Source organism: Diplotaxodon limnothrissa, linkage group LG9 (genome assembly GCF_057381915.1).
Source record: "Diplotaxodon limnothrissa isolate DT_005_m linkage group LG9, D_limnothrissa_male_GT1.1, whole genome shotgun sequence".
Lineage (NCBI taxonomy): Eukaryota > Metazoa > Chordata > Actinopteri > Cichliformes > Cichlidae > Diplotaxodon > Diplotaxodon limnothrissa.
In genome coordinates, this window is record NC_140604.1 from 29,210,913 (window position 1) to 29,227,169 (window position 16,257).

Below are 16,257 nucleotides of genomic sequence, written 5' to 3' on the forward strand. Positions count from 1 at the left end.
TACATATGCTGCCTCTGGCATAATTTATTATCAGTTATTTCATCTTAATTCATGTTTATACTTACACATGACTAATAATTATACTTAACTAAGATCGTTAAACTCAGTTGCCTGTTCATGCAACTTCCCATATGTTACCCATATGGTGCCCATAGAATATAGCCCATCTGGGCTGGCTCAAGTGGGTCCTACTTGGCTAACCCAGGTGGGTCCCAGATTGGATGCCCATTGTAAGCCCATCCCCACTTGGAACCCCCATAGCCCATGTGGGGCCCACATACTGGTGTTTACTGGGTTTTAACAACATCAAGCCCACTGCTGCAACAAAGTCACAAACCCAAAGGACGTTTTATTTCTCCACACTTTCTCAGCCAAGCCTAAATGCACTTTTTACACCTGAGGGTCCAAAATCCCCCCCAAAAAAGAGCTTTTTTTCCCAGGTGATGCACATTTTGCTGTGAGAAATTGATGATGAAACCTGAAGTGTACACTGTAAAACCCAACAGTGCATCTTACTAAAAGAAGTAAGTTGTTCTTACTCAGTTCTGAAAAATAGTTAAAGTAACTTTCATGAAGTGTGTTAGGTAGACCCAAAAGTATACATATGATATAATAACTTTATTGTAATAAGTACACATTATGTTTTTGTAATGTTTTAAGTACTGTTGCTTTAAACTGTTTAAGTTGTGCTAATTCATTTGTATTAGTCATCATCCACAGCCCCGCCCCCAGTGTTTTGCCTGGACTTGTCGGCCATGAGACAGGATCCTCGTCAAGAGAGTGGAAAGTACAAGATAAAGTTATTTTTATGTTTTTTTGTTAATGCTTACTTCTAGCATACAAAACGTACATTTATCAGACTGCTTTGTTTTAGTTGTACTTCGTTGTAATTTATCAGACTACTTTGTTGTAGTAGCTCGTAACTTAGCTTGCCAGCACACAATTCCCGCCTAGCGCTGTATGGAGTCTGCCTTCACAATTTAAAAAATTAACGGTTGGTGGCTTGTTTCAATCAATAGTTGGTAAGTAGTCTGATTTTTGCAAACTGCATGCCACAAAACCTTTGGTAAAATCAGTGTTTACGCTTTTCTGACTCTGACCTTTATCAAGTTCAAATGTAGCCTACTTTTGCACAGTGAAAATAGTAGAAAATTTATTTAGTGTTAATTTTAAGAGTTTAACGGACAAGTTCGCCTTCACAAATTTTGAATATGATGGTTAGTGGCATTTTAGTCGCGAAATAATTTACCTTTTCAAAGCTGCACTGCACCAAACCTAAACGTTTCTGACTCTGTACTTTCCAAGGGTTAGCCTATTGTGTACTTCACTTGTGTAAAATTGCTTTATTATTTTATAACGTTTGGAGTAGTTGACCAACCTGAATTGAAAATGAACTGTAGTGCAAGAATAAATCTTACTGTTTTCCAAGCTTGTGTTATTCAGATTGACTGTTTTTAAGTGAAGTAAAAGTAAAAACTGTTCTGCTAGCTTTCTGTCCTCATGGCTTTTGTGTTATTACAGTCTGACGATTGAAGGAGCAGTAGCATGCCGAGAGATCATCCAGCACTGCACTAAAGACAACCAGTAAAGGTGATTTTAAAACGATTTGGTATCAAAATGTGGAATTGCAAGTTGTGTAGTTTGTCTAGTTTTTCTACTGCCATAAAAGTCATGTTGTTGAAGCATTATCGGCTCAACCATGGTCAGTACTCCACAATTTCACCCTTACCCTGTCTCTACAACACATGCATGTGTACATTTAATACATTTAATTCATTAAAGATACACATGTCAACAATGCACACTCCCACGCAAAGAAAAGACGGTTCTTATCCAGATTTGAATAATTATGGATTTTGTTGCTCTATGTGTAATTTTAAAAAGCCATTTATTGAAAGCCAAATGTTTATCCATCTGAGGGGGCATTTAAAACGAAAAGAAACTGTTCCATGTCCTTTCAAGAACTGCAATTTTAAAACCAATGTCTACTCAACCTTCAATGCCCACAAATGCAGAGACCACCAAAATTCAACAAGTTACGATGAAGGCATTGTGCAAAGTGTTATAAATGTAGAACAAAAAGATGACATGCAGCTTGATTCAATAGAGTCATCAGATGACAATCAAGTGGCATCCACCAGTGAAATCAGTGGAATTGAGGGTTTAGAAGAGCAGTTGCAATACAATCTGGCTGGATTTTTCTTGAAAATGCAGACCCTTCTCCATGTGTCCCAGAGAGCAACACAGGAGATTATTGAGCATATTGATCAGTTGTTTTTGTTATCACAACCTTTGGTTAGAAAATCAGTTGTAGATATACTGAAAAAGCACAACTGTACATATACGGACAAACTGGTGGATGAGATTTGTCAGGCAGTTTCTGATAGTAATGTTTTACATAAATGTGTCACATCTGAAGGACCACTATCTACAGCAAAGAGGAGGAAATCATATTATGAAGAAAATTTTCCATATGTCAAACCTGTGGAGTATTTAATTGAATCGTCAAAGCACACTTATATGTATGTGCCTATTCTCACATCTTTGCAATTGTTGTTGAAAAAAAATGATGTGCTTGAAGAAATTAAACAAGCACCCACACAGATTCCTGGACATTTCATGTCATTTTGTGATGGATCCTACTACCAGGAAAATGTTCTACTGTCACAAGAGGGACAGAAATTGTCAATGATACTTTATGTGGATGATTTTGATCACAAACCCACTTGGTACCTCAAAGAAAATACATAAAGTCTTTGCAGTTTATTGGACACTGGAAAACTTTCCAGTTAAATCTTGTTCTGCTCTACACTGCACCCAGCTTGCTCTGCTGTGCAATTCCAATGATGTACGCCAGTTTGGGTGTAAGGAAATGCTGTCACCACTCTTAAATGATCTGAAAACTCTTGAAGAAGTAGGTGCCTACATTGAGACTCTTGGTGAATGTCTTAAAGGCACTGTCTACTCTGTTGTGGCAGACAACCTTCTGCCCATGGACTTGCTGGTTTCAATGAGAGTTTCAGGTCTACATATTTCTGTAGGTTTTGTCATGCCACCCAAACAGAAATGCAAACAGAAAATGCTGTTACAGGGAATTATGTAATGAGAACAAAAGATGCTCATGATAATTATTGTGCAAGAGCTTCAGAATGATGACATTAAGGAAAACTATGGTGTTAAAAACACCTGTGTTCCTTCTGACCATCTCTCTTTCTTTCATCCTGTCACAGGCTTCCCACCTGACTTCCTACACGACCTGTTTGAAGGTGTCATTTCAGTGGAGTTGGCACATTGTTTAAAGGTTTGATTTCTAAGAGATATTTTAACTTAGAAGACTTAAACAGAGCAATTCTGCACTTTCCATACCAACATTCTGACAAAGTTAATCGCCCTCATCCAATAACCTCAAATTTTGCCAGGCGAGGGACCATGGCCAGCACTCTTTCATGAGACACAGGTAAGTACAACTATGTATATAACATTTGCTGCTCATATAGTATGCTGTGTTTTGCTTATAATATTTTTGGAATTCTCTTCAGCTCTACTTTGAATTTCATCGGATCACCAATCAGAATCTGCCACATGTGTTTTATGCTGCGCTGGATGATTATGCTCCTCAGCTGACTGGACTTTACAAAAAGAGGAAAACTGGACGGGTCGGTGAAAGGATGGAGCAGCTTTTGTCGGCATATGGAAAACAGGTATTTAAAAGATACTAATTATTATTCTGCTTGCTTGGCAGTTGCCATTGTTATGTGTTTATATATATATATATATATATATATATATATATATTAGGGCTGCCACAAACGATTATTTTGATAGTCGACTAGTCACCGATTATTTTTGCGATTAGTCGACTAATCAGATCATCATCCACTGAACGTAAAAGTACAGCTTATTGCACCAGCAGCATCTGCTCTTATATAACTATCATTAGCTTACAGCTTTAAGTGTTTAAGGTCTGTGCTAACTAAAAATAAAGACAAGATGATAGTTAATTGAATTCTAATTAAATGTGCAGATTGTTTCGGTGGAGTTTAATAAACTCAGCCGATTTACTCAGGAACAAATAAAATACTGAAAAAAGCCAAACAATAACATTTTTAAGTTATCTAAGTGACTTGTATATGTTTAACCTGAGTAGGGCGGTGGGTTTGAAAACGATCTGCCGGGAGTCCGGTGCTCTCATGGCCCCCGGCTAGCTATCGAGCTAGTGGGTAACAGACGCCTCCGAAAACGTCGGAGCGCTTTTGAAAATATGTGGTGTCTTGATAAACTGAGCAGATATTTGAGGTTTACACAGCTACATTCTCGCCTGAAAATATGTTAAACGTTTATTTTGTGACCCAGAAAGAATAATAAGAGTAATATTAAAACTAACTAGCTGCCGCCATTGTTGACAACTGCGCTGGGCCGCGCTATGAATTCTGGGACACAGTTTCTTCTTCTTCGGGGTTTAACGGCAGCTGGCATCCTTGTACATGCAGTACTGCCATCTTCTGTTTCAGTCCGTTATTACACTCTTAAATCCTGCTACTTATTCCTGCTTTTGGGATCTTACAAAGCTTCAAATGACGCGTCGACTATTAAATCAGTCGTCGACGATTTTGATAGTCGACGTAATCGTGACTAGTCGACTAATCGTGGCAGCCCTAATATATATATATATATATATATATATATATATATATATATATATATATATATATATATATATATATATATATATATATATATATATATATATATATATATAAGGACACAAACGACATCTATGCAACTAGAACAGCAGTTCTGGCCGGCCTACCAATGTACCTCAGAGATTTTCAAAACATGCAAGGTACTTTGGTATTACAATAATTTGCACATTTGAATTTAAAAAAGGTTGAAAGGAGTTTATAAGTCATCTGGACTTGGGTTGAAAGTTGAAGACGTGAAGTTGAATGACTTATAAACTTCTTTCATCCTTGATTTGACTACCTGGATGAATGAAAAATGAACCTTCACTGTCAACTTAAAACATGTTATGATATATAGAATTTGAAAAACTGAAGAAAGGTGCCTGAACATTTGTATTTATGCTTTTAACAGAGATATTACAGATGAATAATTGTGCACTCTGTATTATATCTTAGGGTGAAATTGAGTTCTATGAAGCCATAGAATTGCTCTGGTTGCTGATGTCGATGAAGAGGAGGTGCCTGGAGGAGTTCCTTTCTCACCACGCCAAGTGTTCATAGAACTTGAAGATCAGTTTGTTATGACTCATCACTCATGGACTGATGCCCTGGTGTCTTTGTTTGGGCTAATCTATGCTCTGCATCTGAGCTATCCTATGAAGTATACTGGCTTTTTTGAGTTCATTCAAGTAGTGTTGCTGAAGCTAGACGATGAGAGAAAGCAACTAAAACCAAAATTGCAGACACTAAAAAATGAGCTTGTGCAGATGATGTTTGTTTTTCACTGGTCACTATATTCGTGCTTTTTCAGTTATCTGTGAATGGCTTCAATAGTTTTATTTGTTCTGGGTAATTAGCTTTCTAAAAGGCAATGTGGAGAAAGCTAAGAATAAGGAGAAAATCCATATTTGACGTTTTGTTTGTGATTGAAAAAAATCTTCACATAGTGTGTAATCTTAAGCTTATTTCTAAAAACATATTTTAGTTACATGGAAATCTTTTGCGAGATAACTGATAATTAGTCAATATGTACAGTATACTTTCATGCTTTATTTTTTAATTGTGTGATGAGTGCCAGTTCACTCGAGGTCTGGGCAAAACTGTTGCGAAGCCACAAATACCTTTGAGAATACTTTTTGTTAGTGACATCCTTAGTTCAGCTGTTTTCTATAGTTGCATTGCTGTAGTGCATGTGATTTCATTATTATACTAAATGTTACTTAAAATTGTGATTGTTATGGCTCTAATTGCCTCTAGACTATTGTTTTTTTATGATGTACACCTATGTATCAGGTCTACATGACTAAATTTGTGTTTTGTACATTTAATCGATTTTCAAAATGCTACAAAAAACATTCAAAATTCCCTAAAAGTGCAAGTTTTAAAATGCCTAATTATTTGTTATTTGATAATGGCTTTAGCAGTCATAGGTTATGACTGAAAGTATGGTTGTATTCATTCTGTATTTTCTCTGCAGTTAAAGTTAATAAAAACTGAATGGAAAGAATAATAGCTTGGTTTTGCGTTAATAGTACTTGAACCATTTGGTGCAATCGGTTTCCCCAATTGGATTAAGTTGTTTAAATACAACTATTTAAGTTAATTTAACTTAATTTGAATATGAGCATGTAACAGTTTAAATAAGTTTGAATAAATACAGCATCTTAGTACAAGAAATTTAATGGTTTAAGTTGAAACATACTAAATACAATGAGTAAATAAACATAATGCATTTGAGTTACATTATCATATTTGCATTGGGTTCTTGGGACTCTAATAAAGTACTTAAATAACCCCAAACTGTTTAAGTTATAAAACTTGAATCAATTGGTGCAATCGGTTTCCCCAAATCATTTGAGTTAACTTAACTTGTCAGGTTTTACAGTGTATATATATATATTTTCTTTCTATGCTTTTGCATTTTTCCTCCATACTGGGGAAACTGGGGATACAGGCTTTACTGGATATTTCTTGTTTTGCAGTTATGGAATTTACATAAATTCGCTTTAGGAGAGAGTAATCACAAGGTGGTGTTTCAAGTTGCAGATAGCATTTTGGCTTTGTTATAAAAGAAAGCCTTAAACATTGATGGGAAAGCATTTATAAGAGCAGACATGAGAGCGAAAGATAAATGAGCATGAAAAGTGCGATGGTGAGGAGAAGAAAGGTTGTGCTTTAGTCTTTGGTCCATTAAAGCTTTTCTAGCAGCTCTGTTTTTACTTTGTCAATGAATGTTTCCATTTTTTCCCCATTTCCTGCAGATAGATAAATGACAATTCTAAAGTATTAGTCAGGGGATCTGCATTAGCAGCAGAGCAAAGAAAAGCTAAAAGCGAGATTGATGGGAGCTTCAGGAAAGAAATGGGTTTATGAAAAGCAACACCACGAGAGAGACTTTAACAAAGAAACGTAGAGGTACACTGATAAGAGAGATGAGGATGACAGAAAAGGTTTAGCTTTGTTTTCATGTATGATATGCAACTAAGGTTAAAGATTTTAAATGGCAAAAAATGAAATGCGTGCAAGTGTGGGTACTGATTTTCTTTATTTTTCTTTAACAAATGGTAGGTATCCAGACATTGATTGTGACCCTGATTAAAGAGATTAAAGGCAGTATAATCAAGGGAAATCACTGTCTGAGCTGGATGCACACTGTCCGTAGTGGTGTTAGGTTTTGTTATCTTCTGCTGTTGCAAACAAACCCTTTGCAGCTTAATTGGATCGAGTGGGAACCAATTTTGATCTCTCAAGAAACCAAGACTTGCTTGAAATGAATTCATTTTTTAATCTTCTCTCTTATTTTCTTCTTTCCTTTGTGGAGCCTTATAATAACCTTGTTATTGCTGCTTTATTATTATTTTTAAATATATTCAATAACACAAACAGTATTCTCCAGTCTGGATTTAAAGGTATTAATTTGAACATGCAAGTAATGACATGTTCTAGCGTTGCCATTTTGCTACGTGTTACTGATTATGCTCCATCAGTCGTCTGTGTTTTCTATCTGATTGTTTATTATTTACACATTTCCCCTTTTCCTTGTGTCTGTTCTTTTCAGGCAAACAGAGGATCTGTCTGATCATACTGAACCAGCCGCTGGATAAGGACCACCTACATATCCTCTGGAGTAAAGGTACATTTCTCACACATCACAAATATAGATCAGACAACAGACAAGACCCTTTTACAGCACTTATATCACATTTGCATTGATTTGCACCGAACATGTATTCCCCAGTTGTTTTTTGTCATACTGTGCTCTCTAGTCTGTGTAGCCTTCACTCTGCCATGTCACTGAAAGTGTTCCTTCCCCACTCTCTGCCTTTTCCTTTCTGCTTTCTGCATTGGTACCATTTTTATATTTTTTTGATTACTTCTTTAGCTGAATTAGTTAAACAGTTATTACAATCAAAACAAAATTTGCTTTTTAAAAAGGGCATTTCCATTATGAATGAACTGGTGGACAGTAAATTATTCAAAAATAAATTAAACTATTGTTAATTTCAGTAATGGAATTTCTGGCAGTAATTATGTCTGATAGTAAGGAGCACGGATACAGGCAAGGGATGTCACTTGTAACCCAGTTGTGAGTGTTGATTTGTGTCTGACTGCTTTTCTCTTCCGTTCTCTCCTCTCTTTGTCACTGTCTGTTTGCATGAGAGTGGGGCTGTGCTCTTCAGACACACAGAGGGTAACTTGAGAGCAGAAAAGCAATACAGACTTTAGTGCAAAACTTAGTTGAGCTGAAGACTATTATGCTCACTATCGCTAAGTAATACAATGGCTGTCATTTCTTAAATACCTGTGATCAAACAAGAACACATGCACATCAGCCACAACACCTGCCTAACCTTGTGAAGGTGTCTAGCTTGGTCTGGTGGAGCCCTCACATTTGGTGGCTGGTTTGATAGTGCCTTGGATTCTGGCATGGATGTTTGTCTGGCGCTCCATGCAGGATCTTGCATGAGGTTTGATCAAGTGAGGTTGATTTAAGAGAAAGGTGGTGGATCAGCCCAAAACTACACAGGCCAAGCTTGTTAATGACCTGAAAGCAGTTGGGACCAGAGTCACCAAGAACATTACTGATGATACACTATGCTAATGGATTGAAACTTACAGTGCCTGCAAGTCCCCCCTGCTCAAGAAGCCTTTGGAGCACTAGAAATGCCAAGTATGACCCAAAGAGCACCATCCCCAAAGTCAAGCATGGAGGAGGAAACACTATGCATCTGGGCTTTTGGCTTAATTGGATCGAGTGACCAATGGATAAAAACATCTTTTCCTCAGCCAGAAAATGAATGTTGTAATTTACAGCATAACCGGAATCCCATTTTAACTGCATGCTCCAACCTTCTACGTAACCTGAAGTGCACCTGTGATAAAATGTAACTACATGTCAGGTCAACGGATACCTTGTCTTGAATGGGGTGGAAGATTGCAGTGTAGGGATGGCAGGAGTTTCTCGTTACTATGCAAGTCTGGATGTATATTTCCCTTAGAAGTCTAAATCAAGCTTTACAATGACCCAAAAGCAATTCCTTTGTTGCCAAGCCAGCAAAGGAGTGACTAAAGAAGAAGTGCAATTAGATCATAGAGTGGCCTAGCCAGTCTCGAGACATCAGTCCTATAGAAAACCTGTGGAGATACCAGGATCTTCAAATTGCCAAGCAGCAGCCAAGAAACCTAAAAGATTTAGAGAAATTCTGCAAAGTGCCTAAATCCATCGTGAGATTGAGACAGTGACCAACTGCAAGAAACATCTCATATCTGTTTGCCAACAAAGGCTTTTCCACCAAGTACTAAGTCTTGTTTTTCTTGAGGATAAAATGCTTTTTTCATAAAAAATCAATGTATAACTTATATGTAATGTATTTTTTCCCCTGGATTCTCGATTGATATTCCATATGTCTCCATTAAAATTAAACTACAATAAAAATTAGAGATTGTGTCTTTGGAAGTGAGCAAACATGCAAAGTCAGCAGAGGAATAAATAAGTATTTCTCAATTACACTCAACAAAAATATAAACGCAACACCTTTGTTACTGCTCCCATTCCCCATGGGATGGACGTAGAGACCTAAAATTCATTCCAGATACACAATATAACCATCCCTCCCAAACAGTGGTCACAAATCAGTCCAAATGTGTGGTAGTGGGCACATCTGCTATATTGAGATAATCCATCCCACCTCACAGGTGTGCCACATCAGGATGCTGATCTGACATCATGAGTAGTGCACAGGTGTACCTCAGACTGCCCACAACAAAAGGCCACCCTGGAATGTGCAGTTTTGTCTCACAGCAAAATGCCACAGATGCCACAAGCAATGAGGGAGCGTGCAATTGGCATGCTGACAGCAGGAATGTCAACCAGATCTGTCGCCCGTGCATTGAATGTTCATTTCTCAACCATAAGCCGTCTCCACAGGCGTTTCAGAGAATATGGCAGCACATCCAACCGGCCTCACAACCGCAGACCTCGTGTAACCACACCAGCCCAGGACCTCCACATCCAGCAGGTTCACCTCCAAGATCGTCTGAGACCAGCCACCCAGACAGCTGCTGGAACAATTGGTTTGCACAACCAAACAATTTCTGCACAAACTGTCAGAAACTCAGGGACGCTCAACTGCATGCCCGTCGTCCTCATCGGGGTCTTGACCTGACTCCAGCTCGTCGCCGTAACAGACTTGTGTGGGCAAATGCTCACATTCGATGGCGTCTGGCACGTTGGAGAGGTGTGCGCTTCACGGATGAATCATGGTTCACATTGTTCAGGGCAGATGGCAGCTGAGAATGTCCCAGTTCTTGCATGGCCAGCATACTCACCGGACATGTCACCCATTGAGCATGTTCGGGATGTGCTTGACCGGCGTATACGACAGCGTGTACCAGTTCCCACGAATATCCAACAACCTCGCACAGCCATTGAAGTGGAGTGGACCAACATTCCACAGGCCACAATTGACAATTTGATAGACTCCATGCGACGATGTGTTGCACTGCATGAGGCAAATGGTGGTCACACCAGATACTGACCGGTTCTGGGTCCCCAGACCCCCAATAGCGCAAAAAACTGCACATTCCAGGGTGGCCTTTTGTTGTGGGCAGTCTGAGGTACACCTGTGCACTACTCATGATGTCAGATCAGCATCCTGATGTGGCACACCTGTGAGGTGGGATGGATTATCTCAATATAGCAGATGTGCCCACTACCACACATTTGGACTGATTTGTGACCACTGTTTGGGAGGGATGGTTATATTGTGTATCTGGAATGAATTTTAGGTCTCTACGTCCATCCCATGGGGAATGGGAGCAGTAACAAAGGTGTTGCGTTTACATTTTTGTTGAGTGTATATACTCATAACCAAAGACCAGGATACCACTTGGAGATTCCAAGTAGGCTAGATACTCTGAAGTGTTGCTTGGTGCATGCGTGCACACAAAGTCAGAGCCTTACCCTGTAGGATATATATGCTTATTAAAAGGCAAGTAAGGTCTGGTTATTTGTCTGTACAGTCCAGACTATAAATTACAAAGAAATGGGTGAAAGGCAGGTACACCCTGGACTGGTCGCCAGTCTATCACTAGGCCTGCAATGTGAGTACGTGAATCCTGTGGTGTTTTTCATCAATGACAAGATGTTAGTATGAGTACAGAGCATTGTCAAATGTGAAATTCTAAAAGGCCATTCATTTAGGGAACTGCCATTCTATATCACCCTAAAGGTTTTCTCACTCCTGTGAAAATCTTGCTTACACATATAATATTTGCAAATAACTCAAACTTCTGTGAAAAGGGCAGAAAATTTAATGCAGAATGGGCTGTACAATCCTATTCAAACACAGAGTAGTTGCACAGTACAAGCTCACTGAATGGCTCCACTTTAGCACACTCAGAAAAGCAGTTATGGCCAAGGGCATTTTGATCGTTGTTGTTGAAGATGAGTAGAATTGTGCTCAGTCACTTTCACATCAGCAACCTGCTGGTCACAAGTTTGCTGGTAGTTTATGGACCAAGGAAATCTCTTAGATTCCAGCCACTTCCTTGTGGTAACTAGGGGACATGCGAGGACTCCATGAATAGTCTGAGTCACTTTATCAGAGTATAAAACAAAAAGAAACTCAGAAAATATGTGTGTAAGACTAGTCGTTAAAAGATTAAAAATAGATTAAAAATAGATTTTTGAACAAAAGTAGAGCTTCAGACTCCCTAAGGTGTTGTTTATTAGATGCATTGATGCATAGAGTTATGCTAGCTGACTGTGATGTATTAAATATATAAACCAGGCAGTGTCATGATAACCTACATCCTATAGCTTTGTTTATTTATTTTTCTTTTTAATCACTGATCAAAAACAGCACCGCTCTGAACTAGAATAACTTTAAAATTCTCATTTATTTGAGCTGGATCACTGGTTTTCCCTCAGTTTTGATGATCACCTGAAAATACAATAAAACTGTACGCTAATATATGAAATAATGTAATTAGCAAACTTACGCAGTCATGGAGGAATGTTAGTAAACAAAATAACTTTGAAGGCAAACGTGTGATTGAAACCACTTCAGGTGGAATTTTAATGAACGTGGCTTTGATATTCTTATCAACTTAGCAAAAACCCAAGAGGCACCTCCGCTTTATCCATCGCACAGCAGCTGTATAGTAAGAAATATGTTGCTCGCTTGATTTTTGCTTTTGCATAAGAGAACCTGTGAAAAGTGTTTAATAACACAAGACAAACCAATCTTCCTGATGAGATTTCACACCAAAACCTGCCTGCTACCCAACATGATGAAGATTGCTTTTCTTTTCTTTTTGTTTCTTTTTTTTTTGGGTGGGTGGGGGTCTTGAGGGAGAAGATAAGATGATTAGGTAAATGCATAACAAAACAACATTAGAAACAATATTTGTATATGTCTATAGTTCTATATAATTGTATAAAGAAAAAATATACATATGAGTGCATATATACCCAAAAAGCTGTCTATCCCATTAAATTTTCATTAATCTGTTGAATGTCTTGAGAGAATTTTCTTCACACTTCTGATTACATTTTGATGGCCAGAGATTTTTAATTACTTGAAAATGTAACACAAATAGAGGGATTAAAAGCATAGCAATGACCGCATCTTCACTGCACTCTGTTTTCCTGTAACCTAGGAGAACATGCTGACACTAATCTTTGGTGTCCATCTAATAGGTAGGTTCAGGGTCTTGACTATGTAAGTCATTAGACTGACTGACATGTGTTTAAACTGCAGCCTCACCTGGTGGGGCACACAGCTGCAAGGTGACAATTTTGTTAGTTATCACGTTCAATTCTCTGCTGTATGACGGGCGCAAGAATCATAAAAATCATCAAACAGAGCAAGTGCACCATTTGGCAGCAGCTGAAAACATGATGCGGCTTGATTGTGTCATGCAATGATTTGTGCATTTGGTTGTGCTAAGACAATGTTACTTTGATGAAAAAAGTGATTTTGGGTGCTTTCTGAAGTGCCAAAACCAATGCTGTGGTTTTGATGTCAAATTGTGAGGCTCTCTTGAACACAAAAGGAGTTTTGATCAGTTTTGGTCTTGGCAGCAGTGCACACTGGGACTTCAAGAAGTTTTGACAAGATGATGATTGTGTGTGAGTGGCGTTTCTCAGATCTCTCATGGTTCAATGGTAAACACAGTTGTGGCAAGTTTATCATTCCCATGCTTGATGTGCGATGCATTTTTAATTTTGTTTTTGGCTAAGCAGATGCCTGCGTGTGCATGAGCGTGTCTGAGTGTGAGCCACTCTCCAAATGGTTGTTCACCTAGAGGCATCATAGCCAAGTCTCCACCCTTACATACACAAACATCTGGTGTATCTCACAAACATGTACACACTTTCAGGTCCTCTGATCTGGTGCCCCTGGGCCCCCCCACCCCTCATTACCTGTGGGAGAGGTAGAGCAGCAGGGAGCACAGCGGCAATGGAGGCTACAAGAGCGCAAAGCTGATCAAAGGGGAAACTCATTTACTGGTGCCAAGTGTAATGTTGTGAAGTGAGATCAACCTGCTTATCTCACCAACCCAACCTTTCACTCATCATCAGTCACCCGCTCACTCATTCACTCAGTCACGCATTTACTTGCTTTGAGATCCCTCACTTGCTCATTGAACAGCAACACAAATAAGCAGTTTAGCAAATCAAGGTGATTCAGTGAAGGTGACCCTGTCTGCAAAACAAAACTGACCTGAGTTGGCTACAAGTGCATCAATCAATCATTTGATGACATTGAGCAGCTTGCTAAAGTTGAAGGTTGCAAACATCACCCATCAGGAATATCAGCCTTGCCAGTAAGAAGCATTTATGAACACATCAGATGGAGCTAATAGGTATGTGGAGAATTCAAAGAGAGAAGCCATTAGCAAGGTTGGAGCTCCAAATATTCCAACAAGACTTTCAAAGACGGATGGGCATAAAAAGATTTGAAAATTTACCACCTAGAGTAATAAAGGGAAGGCTAGAGTAGTGTAAGAAGTATCAGAGTTGAGTTATAGAAAATGAGATGGTTGTGCAGGGAATCAATCATATTTGAGGAAAGGTGTGGGGTGCGTACTGGATCTGAGGACAGGGTGAAATATGGAGGGGGGAGGTGGTATGATAGATGAAGTGAGGGTGTCGAGGCATCATAATAAGGATAATAATCTTTTCACCACTCGTCGTGACCGTTTGCCCTCTCCTGTACAGAGCTAAAGTCCCAACCTGACAGGTATTAATCTTCCTAGCAAAAACCCATCAATACAGGCTTGCTGTATGTACAATATAACAATATATAAATATACATTTATAGCACAGTCACACATGAGCGTATGTGGGTGTTTCCACATCATACCTAAAGCAGCATCACAGTTTGTCAAAAACCTAGTAAAATTACAGGTTTAGTTACGTGTGTGTGGAAGTGCAGAGTGAATGACAAGTCAGGATGGCTTGGAAGCCTGCAGGGAGGGATTAGAGTCAGTAGTTTATTTACAAGGTCATCTCCTCTTCATTTCTTCTGCTGTCCCCACTCAGCTCACATCATATTGCCATCAGGAATGATGAGAGATCTACAGTGGCATCCAGACGTTTGGGTCCCTAGCATTTTTCTTACTGTGAGTCTGAGCGAGTCAAAGGTGGCCTGATTTCCAAATTGAATTCTTTAATATTTTAATTGTTCTTATTTTTTTCTCCATATTTTTTTTTATTTCTGGCTTTCACAGTTTGAAAAAAAAAATACAAAGACCCCCCCCCCCCAAAAAAACAAAAAAAAACAAACAAACCTTAAGGCAAACGTTTTTTCACAGCACATTGCGAGTATACAATAACTTCCTTTTTGGTAAGCTTGTAAGCACTTTTTGTAGAGATAAGAGTCTTTTGATTCCTTTTTGAAGGATTTTCTATTATTATTCACTACAAAGGGCTTCTAGTTGTGTGTCATGCTTGTTCCCCGGATGCCCTGCTTTTTGGATGTCTATCCACAGACTTTCAGTCATGTCTTACCTAAAGAGTCGCTATACTTTAGATAGTCGATTGGAGGGCTTTAGAGGATGATTTTCCTGTTATAGAAGCCATCCTCTTCATCCTTTTTTCAGCATTTTTAGACAATATGAAGTTTGATTACAAAATTTGCTGATTTTGAATGAATCCATTCTTCGCTCTGCCAATAAATTCTTTCCTGTGCCACTGACTGGACTAAACACAAGCTCAAAGGATGATGGATGAATTTATCCATATGTCTGTGAAGGTTCTCAGTCATCCAGGTCATCGTAGTCTAGGGAGCTTGGAAAGAAAAGCGTCTGGACTTGTTTAAGTTGCTTGAAGACGTTTCACCTCTCATCAAGGAAGCTTCAGTTCTAAGGGTCAAATGGTGGAGAGTCCCAGATTTAAACCCAGTGGGAGTTTCCCCCCAAAGAGGGACAAAGGACCCCCTGATGATCCTCTACCTAATCACATGAGCCAAGGTGTAAAAATGGGTGTGGGTCACAATCAGCCAGGGTGAGCTCATTGTGAAACCTGGCCCCTCCCTATCATGTGATTTCCTGAGGTCAGGTGGCCCAGTATGTGAGTGGGTGTTAAGGGGTCTGGGAAGGGTTCTCAAAACTGGATTATAGATGGCAGACAGTTGGTGTCGTAAACCACCAACTCTGTTTAAAGATGGTCGCTCACACTGGACATAAATGGCTTCTTTCACTCTTCTTTCAAACCATCTGTCCTCTCTGTCCAAAATGTGAACACTCACTCCTTGGTCTGAACCTACACAACTCGGAGAAGAACACACACCTGAGGACAGTCAGTAAAAATGGGTGAAGAACCTTTCAGACCGGAATCTCACTGAACCTGAAAAGAGAGTATTAGCCAAAGGACTCAATTTTGCCATTTCTTCACAACAGTTTCCTATAGTGGACCTCATCACAGCCACAGAAACCGCCATACAGATTAATAAATTATCACTGACAGAAGCAGAGCAAATCAGGATGAAAGTCTCAGCCACCCTCTCCAGTGCAAAAGTTTCGCCGTCTAACCTCGCATTACAAGAAAAGAAGGCCGTCGCTTCCC

General features: G+C 39.1%; 1 protein-coding gene across 1 annotated transcript in view; it reads left to right on the plus strand.

Moving 5' to 3' along the window:
• Positions 1-16,257, plus strand: part of tpk1 (thiamin pyrophosphokinase 1) — a 121,208-nt gene that overhangs the window by 12,849 nt on the left and 92,102 nt on the right. The window contains exon 3 of the mRNA XM_085362985.1: positions 7,741-7,815. Within this exon, the coding sequence (XP_085219111.1) occupies positions 7,741-7,815 (75 nt within the window). The remainder of the gene's footprint in view (positions 1-7,740; positions 7,816-16,257) is intronic.